This window comes from Trichosurus vulpecula, chromosome 3 (genome assembly GCF_011100635.1).
Source record: "Trichosurus vulpecula isolate mTriVul1 chromosome 3, mTriVul1.pri, whole genome shotgun sequence".
NCBI classification, from domain to species: Eukaryota; Metazoa; Chordata; class Mammalia; order Diprotodontia; family Phalangeridae; genus Trichosurus; species Trichosurus vulpecula.
The window spans coordinates 400,218,009-400,226,825 of record NC_050575.1 but is presented as its reverse complement, the minus strand read 5'-3'; the positions used below and the strand labels follow the sequence as shown (position 1 = coordinate 400,226,825).

Sequence of the window (8,817 nt, the reverse complement as noted above, 5' to 3'; positions counted from 1 at the left end):
TCTCTTTCTGTATACATGTATATGTGTGTATAATATGTATATACATGTGTCTATATTATATGCATGTAATATATACACTTATATGTCATATACATATGTGTACACACCATACATCTATGCATGTGTGGATATATGCCTACATGCATTGCATGTATGGATATATACATAGTATATGTGATGTATACTTATGTGCCTTAGATATGTATTATATACACATCTGTATATATGTGTGGGTGCATATATACATATATTATAAGGAAGGGATTAGACTAAGTTTATCTGTAAGACTCCTTCTAGCCCAGACAATGTCTACTATTTCAAGATAAGGACGGAAGGAAGGAAGGAAGGAAGGAAGGAAGGAAGGAAGGAAGGAAGGAAGGAAGGAAGGAAGGAAGGAAATGAGGGAAGACAGAAGGAAGGAAATGAGGGAAGATGGAAGGAAGGAAATGAGGGAAGAAGGAAGGAAGGAAGGAAGGAAGGAAGGAAGGAAGGAAGGAAGGAAGGAAGGAAGGAAGGAAGGAAAGGAGGGAGGAAGGAAGGAAAGAAAGAAGGGAGGGAGGGAAGGAGGAGGAAAGGAAGGAAGGAAGGAAGGAAGGAAGGAAGGAAGGAAGGAAGGAAGGAAGGAAGGAAGGAAGGGAGGGAGGGAGGGAGGGAGGGAGGGATTTGTGAGAATTATGTGAACCAAACTGACTCCACCTTGTGACTCAATTCTGGATCTAGCTCAGTTGCCTTTCTATTCAATTATGGATCTAGTCCAATTTCTGTCTTGTGAGAAAATGTTATTAAGTTGTGGGAACTGGGAGAAAACCTTACTGCATTGTTTGAACCTAGCCCTGCATGGCTGGGAAGCTGGACCAACTCTCCCTACTGCTTAGAGACTCTTAACTAAGGACCCTGGTTATGCTGACCAGAAACCCAGTCAGATCTGAAGACTGACAGTTTTCTCACAGTTGTACATCTCAAGTAACCCATGTGTCTTATCTGAAAACTGGCCCTGTACTGGTCAATCAGTCACTGCTTCCTTGTTCTTTGGATTGAATACAGACACTGTGGGGCGGGGGACATCTCTTTTTCTGATTTCAGAGAACTGTACCTGTTCATTCTTCCTTCCTCCCAACTTGGAAAATCCCTAATATTTCCTCCAACTAGAAATCAGATTTCCCAATCTTGTATCCCAGTTTATATCCTGTTCATTGGTTTTTATGCATAAAAATCTGTCTTTCCCTGTATTGGGGGGTCCAGTTGCCAAGCTGAGGAGCTCTGGTCCCGATTTATTGTGCAATTGGTATACATTGTTTAATGAATGCTTAGAAGCTCAGACCTTTGTTTCCTCAGTCATTTCAGATTTCACCCATCACAGAAGGAAGGAGGGAAGAAAGGGGAGAAAGAAGAAAAGAAGGGAAGAAGGCAACAGTTCAGTAGGTCCTTACCTGGGCCTGATGTTTCTTCATTCCCAAGGGTCTGTGCTCCAGCCTGCAGGGGATAGATAATCCAGAAAGGCTCATGACTACTTGCCTTAGAGACATCTCACATTTGAAAGAACACCAAGGCAGGAAGCTTAGCACCTAATACCCCACATTGGGTTCCCCTCAGATACCTGCTCAGGAACATTAGTGTTGCTTTCCAAATTCTGGACTATCAGGGCCTGGGGAGGCTGTGGGACCACTCTCTGGAGCCCCTTTGTCATTAAGGTCAGGACCCATCCGCTGGCACTGTTGGAAAGACAAGAGCCATCAGAGAAGTTAGGTCAGTGGCCACCACTCCCCCACTCTCCATCACCGCCCCCCCTGCCTCCCACCACTGTTCCTCTTCTAAGCCAGAGGTCCACAAACAGGGGTGGATTACAGAGATTCTGTGGACTTGGCTGGGAAAAAAAAAATTCCATCTTACTTTCAATATATTTCATTTCCTTTGTAGTTTCTGCTGTATTTTAAGTATTTAAAAACATTATTCTGCAGAGTCCATAAGCTTAACCAGACTCCAAAAGTGGGGCATGACAAAATAAAGATTAAGAACTCGTGTTCTAGACACTGCCCCCTCCTCTGGCCCCCATCAAGGATAGGCTGTGGCCTTCCTCCCAGAGAATCCTGCTGTTGGCTCACAGACATCCCATGCCCTCCCACAAGTGACCCACCCTCCCTCATCTCTCACAGCCTCCTACTAGATACAGTCTGTCTCAAGGCAGACCAGTCTCTTCATTATCCCCAGCACATGCCTCTGGTCAGTGAAGCTGCCCCACCCACCCACCCCCAGCCCAGGGACCTCTCTCCCCAATCCTTTAATGCCTAGATTAAGTACTCTCCACTCCAGAAAGTCCTCCCTGATGGCTGGAGATGGAGACTCAGGACCTAAGTTCATATTCTGCCTCTTACTATGTGTGTGACTCAACCATGCTGAGACTATAAAATTAAACAGTGGGATTTGATCTCTGAGGACCCTTCTGCTTCTGGATAATGGACTTTATTCTAGCCCATGAAAGCCTCATACTGTGAGGAACAATGGCATCTAGAATTTATAGCCAGAAGAGACTTTAGAAGCCACACCCTCTGCTAAAATGGCGGCATCCAGGGGTGGCTGGATTTAGAATAAAAAGAACCGGGTTCAAATCCCAGCTCTGGTACAACTTACAGATTTGTTTTGAGAATCAACTGAGATTACTTTTGTAAAGTGCTTTGTAAAGCTTAAAAGCACTACATAAATACTCTTATTATTAACAAGCATGTATGAGGGACCTGATGAATATCTGGTCACTGGACCCAGATGGCTCTGGAGGAGAAAGTGAGGCTGGTGACCTTGCACAGCCCTCCCTCACTCAAATCAAAGTCATGTCATGTCATCATTTCCCTGATGTCACGGTCCTCTTCAAGAATGAAGGACAAACACACAATGAGGGGTCTACTGTATGCTAGACACCACAAATGCAAAAACAGGAGACCCACATCCTCAAAAAATATTCAATATGGGGATGGGGGGAAGGGAGAGAGGACATATACACATATAAAAAGTAATTTCATTTCAACTAGGAGCAGGACGGGAGACTCAAGATAGGGTTTCTGTAAGAGGTGGCTCTTGAGATGAGTTTTGAAGGAAGAAAGAATTCTAAGTGGAAACAAGGGAAGATTACATTCTGAGCATGGGAGATGGCCTAGGACAGGGGTGGGGAACCTGGGGCCTCGAGGTCACATGTGGCCTTCTAGGTCCTCAAGTGTGGCCCTTTGACTGAATCCAAACTTCACATAACAAATCCCCTTAATAAAAGGATTTGTTCTGTAAAACTTGGACTCGATCGAAAGGCCATGCCCAAGGACCTAGAAGGCTGCAGGTTCCCCACCTCTGGCCTAGGACGACAGATTGTAAAGGGCTTTAAATACCAAACAGAGTGATTTGTGTTTTATCTCAGAAGCAATCAGGAGACATTGAAGATTTTCGAGGAGGAGAGTGACCTCAGCAGATCTATTCCTTATTAGTATCAATTTGGCTGTGATATGGAAAATCAGAGAGGTTGCTGATTTTGTAGAACCAGTCTAATTTTGGTGTTCAGCCCTAAGAAACACCATCACTCCACCTATTGGCAAATAGCAGCCACTAAAAAAAATCCTTGAGGTCTTTTCCCACAAATAGCTGAGTGCCTTGCTTCCCATCCACGCTCCCCATGCCCCTACACCCCACCAGAAAGCATCTGTCTCCTTTCAGCACCAGCCCTTGACCAATCCCCTGAGAGGGCAGGTACCTGTTCCCACGAGCCAGAAGAGCTTGGGCTGAGTCAGATGTGGGCAGCAACTCCACAGTCTCCTGGGGGACTGGGAAAAACAAAAAAGTGACATTGAAGTCCAGCCTTCCCAAGCCATTGAAATGCTCTGCTGGGTAGGGTTTGGACCAAAAGAGAGGAGACTCAGGGATAGATAGCTCATGAGAATGGGATGGCCCAGATCTATCTGCCCAAAAAGGTCAGTGGGAGGGGTAATTATCATTAAGCTTCCATCCCTCCCCATCTAGTCTCTCAAGGCAGACTCAGGGGCCACTTGGGGGGCTTTCGTGGACTCACCCTCTGGGTTCTGGCAGTGGGGAGGCATCTCTGTACATCCGGATGGTTCCTTGGGAGCCTAGGGAGAGTCCAACAGAAAGGGGTCAGAACCTCAGCCACCGTCCCAAGGCTCTGTGTTAAACAGAAATGGGCCCCATGGAGATATTTGGGTAGGGGACAAGGGGAGGGAAAGAGAGAAAAGAAAGGACTCAGTGACACCTGGGAGTCTAAGACCAGTGTGGTCGAAGGAGTGCCAGTCGTGGCATCAGACCTAGGTTCATGTCCCAGCTCGGACACCTACTGGCTGACTGACTCACTTCTCTCATCTGTAAAACGGGTGTAATGACACCACCACTGTTGACATCACAGGGCTATTATGAGCAAATATTGAGGCAACATAGAAATAACTGTTACTCATTTGGGGAAGCTGGCCTTCCGTGCCATGTTTTAGCAACTTCCTCCCTCCAGCCTTCCAAGGCAGCCAGGGAGTCCAACGGGTGGAGCTCTGGACTTGGCGTCGGGAGGACCTGGGTTGGAATCCAACCTCAGACACTTAGCTGTGTGGCAAGACATTTAACCTCTCTGGGCGCATTTCCTTCTCTCTAAAATGCAGTTTCCCTTCCAGCGCTCTCTCTAGCTGGGAGCCTGGGGCAGAGGGCCCCACTGAGGACCGGACTGACCTGCTCTGGCTCCTCCTTCATCGCAGGCCGGTCCTCCTTCACCTCTGGTTCTGCCGGCGCTGGTTCCGGCTCCAATTTTGCCCCCTCTTCTGCCCCAATCTTCTGGGGGGTGCCCGGCGGCTGAGGCAGCACTCTCTCAATCCAGCTGAACATCCTTTCACCTCGAGAGAGGAATTTGGTTCTCAGGCTTTCCCCTGGCCATCTGTTGCCCATACCATCTGCCCCAGAGGCCTGACCTGGAAAATGGTGGCCTCCCCTTTGGGGGCTGGTGGGAGCCCCAGGGGGGTCAAACTCCCATTGTGGGAGAGATCAAAGGATGGCTTTTATCCCAATGAGGGGAGACAGAGTGAAAGCAGTCCCCACTGTCCCGTATGGGTCTCCTCCTCCGTCTGAGCTCCCTTTCTCCCCAAACTCCATTCCACGTATGACCATTTCTCTGATTATGACTCAATGGATAGAGACACAGTGATACAATGGAGTGAATACTGAATGTGGAGTCAGGGAAACCTGGTTCAAATCCTGCTCAGCCACTTACTATCTACATGACAGGGAGCAAACCACCTCTGTGTGTCTACATCCCCAACTTTTATGGGCCTTGGCCTCCTTGCCTCTAAGATATGGGACTAGATGGCAGCTTTAGAACCCTGAACCCCGAACCCAATACTGCACTTACTCTGCATCACAACTGGTAGTAATGTCCCTTGAGCTAGCTGGATCTGTATCCAGGAGGCCTGGCTGCAGTATCCTACACCTGGGGTGGGGAACCTGTGGCCTCGAGGCCACATGTGGCACTCTAGGTCCTCAAGGGTGGCCCTTTGTCTGACTCTCTAGGTCCTCAAGTGCAGCCCTTGGATGGAATCCAACCTGTGGCCTCAAGACTACATGTGGCACTCTAGGTCCTCAAGGGGGCCCCTCCCTTCCAGGACTCTGTTTTCACGATCCCTGAGGCTCCTTCACACCCTGCCTGCTCCCCTCTAGGTGTCTAGAAACCCAGTTAATGAAGAACCTGATGAATTAATGACCCTACTTGACCCTCCTACAGGCCCCAAGGTGGTCGCTCTGGCTAATGAACTTTCACTTGCCTCTGCTACTTTTTACCTGTGTGACTTCGAGCAAGTCATTACATGAGCTAAATGATTTCTGAGACAGCATGGTGCAGTGGGTAAAGCAGTGGGTTTGGAGTTATGAAGACCTGAATTCAAATCCCACCTTAGATGCTTATTAGTTGTGTCCACCTGGGCCAGTCACCTTAAACACCCCGTGCCTCAGTTTCCAGTGGCCTCTAAGGCTCCTTCTGGCTCTAAAGGTGTGATGTTATAATCCTAAATGCCCCTCTCCAGAACTTTAACTAGAAGTACTGGCATAAAACACTGGCTGCCCTGAAAGAGAAATTCAGATGGGGGGAGGTCAAGGAAGATGAGACGCAGACAGAGACACTGGGGACCTCAGGACACAAGGTCCCATTGCGGGCTGAAGCACTTAGGATACCAGCCTCTGGAGGAAAGAGATCCCGGGACACACAGAGCTCTTTCTGTGGAGGCTGCCCGGGGGAAGATTCAGGGAGTTTCAGGACCAGGGCTAGCAGCCCACCTGGGGCTCCTACTGCAGCAGGAGAGAGAGGGATTGAAGGGGTCCTCTGGGAGCTAGGCTAAGCCTAGTTGTTTCTACCTGCTGGCTCGAATGAGTATTGACAAGGCTCTCTCCATTTGGAGCCCTGGGCCAAAGGCCGGGATGCCCCACCCTTGTTGCTGCTCTGACCCAATATAAGCTCTGGAAAAACTACCTTGCCCTAAAACATCTCTCCCTCTGGTGCCCCAAATTCTAGCCTTATGGCATGGAACAGAGTCCTTTCCCATCATCTTTCTTTCAACTGTATATTTTAAGTTATTCATGGGAATGCAAAATAGTTTGTTGGACACTTTCCTGAACAGAAGACACAGGGGCAGGATGAAGATACTGAGGACTCTGGTAAGGAGAGTTAAGTCGAACGTAGGCATTGAATTCCAACTGAACTCACAATCTTACCTCTTTCCTTTGGTGTGTCTCTCTCCTAATTGTCAGGGGACGATGTACTCGTTCATTTGTTCGCTCATTAAATATCTATCGTTGTTGTGGTTGAGTTATTTTCAGTCCTGTCTTACTCTCCGTGACCCCATTTGGGGTTTCTTAGCAGAGATATTGGAGTGGTTTGCCATTTCCTTCCCCACCTCATTTGAGAGATGAGGAAACTGAGGCAAACAGGATTAAGTGGCTTGCCTATTGAGTAGCTCCTATTTGGGCAACGGACTACTGCTGTCCATGCTGTAGATTCAATTCAGCTCTTTCCTCTAATCTGCACCTCCAGATTCTCCCCCTCCCTCCTCATCCTCCATGCCACCCCTGAAACGCGTATTTCCAAAATCCAGGTCTGATCATGTCACCTCATCCTCTCCTTCCACTCAAAAATCTTCAGCGGGTTCCTCTTGCCCCCTCCAAACAATACACAGACTCCCTCAGTTGACATTTAAAGCCCCCACATGTACTGTACCTTTTCAGTATTACTTTACATTAATCTGCCTTCACATCCCACTCTCCAGTCCCATTAGCTATGCTCCATAGAAAGCATCCTGTCTCCCACTTTCACACCTTTGCACAAGCCGTGCCCCCATACCTGAAAGGTATTCTGACCTCATCTCTGCTTCTTAGAATAGCAACTGCTGTCTTTGAAAGCACCATCCAGGTGCCCCCAGGTATGCAAGGCCTTTCCTAACACCTCCAATATTATCACTTTCTACCTCTAGAAGCCACTTTGTATGCAATCTAGCTTTACTTTCTTCTCTACCAACGTATCTCCCCTGGAGAGTATAAACCCTTGAGGGCAGGGACTGTTTGGGCTCTTGTTTTTTTTTTTTTATTTTCTTTGGGGGCTTTATATTCTCTGTGCCTAGAAAAGTGGCCTGGAACAAGGCAGTCTGTTGACCTGAATGTGTGTTTGCTATGCTGATGCTGGTCATAAGAAGAAAGCCAATTCAGTGGGAGGGAGAGGACTGGGATGACAACATAAGGTATGCAGAAGGTGATGGAAGCAAAGAAAAACATTTAACCAAAGGGTTTTAGAAAAATTTGAGGCCATTGGCGGTTGGGAAGGTTCCCAGAGAAAATAGTGAGTTCCCTGTCACAGGAGGTCTCCAAGTGGAAACTGGGTGGCCACTTTTTAGGGATGCTACAGAGGTTTCCCATTCTGGTCAAAGTTGGATTAAGGGACTTTGGGGGTTTATTTTCAACTCTGAAATTATATGACTCTACTTTCTGTGAAGTTTTCCTTGATCCAAGCCTCACCCCCCTTTCCAACCTGGCCTGAAAATGGAGCCAGCTGACTGAGGTGAGGATCCAACCTCTCCCAGCGTTCTCCTACCCATAAAATTGGGCAGAGTTCTCCATTTCCACATTCTCTCCCATCTGCTTCCCAACAGATGGGCCACAGGGGGAAGTAACTGACCTCCTCTGGGGACTGATAATGAAGTCTATTTTGACCCTGGGAGACTCTGCCATTGCAGGGGGGAGGGCAAGTTTCTGCCTTCTTTAGGACACCGAAGATGAACCAGAAAGATTAGGGTCAGGCTTGCAGTAACTCAGCATTACTGGCCACCCATCCCTTGGTGTCTCTTCTTCTGGGAGATGAGTCTCTCCAGTGATCCTGAGAGGTTCCAGGAGAGCCCGAGAGGTTGGCTAGTGAGTCTCCCTCCTGTCCCCACCCCCTACAATTAGAGGTTGCCCTTCTTTTAGGCCCAGAGAAAGTCATGGTCCCCAAGAAGTTACCTTATCTGGTGACAGTGCCCAGCCACTGGTCCACGTTGTTCCCAATACAAGCCTCAAAGGGCTCTGAGGGGATTAGAAGAGGACCTTCCCACAAAGGGGATTAATGGGGATGGATGATAATACTGGGAGACCAGACAAAAGTAGCGGTCACCATGGGGGGCTGAGGTCACCCCATAATAGAGGAAGGGACTCTCATCCCTGTGCCCTACCTTAGCAACACCCCACTGACCCAGGACTCGGGCCAGATCTCAGAGGAGAAAGGATCCAGGAGGCCACTAAGGCATTTAAAATATATAGAGACATCACTGAGAGGTC

The 8,817-nt window shown here is 48.2% G+C and overlaps 1 protein-coding gene across 1 annotated transcript in view; it reads right to left on the bottom strand.

Moving 5' to 3' along the window:
- The window catches only part of LOC118842693 (cyclic nucleotide-gated cation channel beta-1-like), a 20,424-nt gene extending 15,294 nt beyond the window's left edge, over positions 1-5,130 (bottom strand). The window contains exons 1-5 of the mRNA XM_036750083.1: positions 4,705-5,130; positions 4,046-4,103; positions 3,731-3,800; positions 1,598-1,712; positions 1,431-1,473 (exon numbers count right to left, since the gene is read on the bottom strand). Of these exons, the coding sequence (XP_036605978.1) occupies positions 1,431-1,473; positions 1,598-1,712; positions 3,731-3,800; positions 4,046-4,103; positions 4,705-4,917 (499 nt within the window). The 5' untranslated portion in view covers positions 4,918-5,130. The remainder of the gene's footprint in view (positions 1-1,430; positions 1,474-1,597; positions 1,713-3,730; positions 3,801-4,045; positions 4,104-4,704) is intronic.
- Between the last annotated feature and the right edge of the window lie 3,687 nt (positions 5,131-8,817).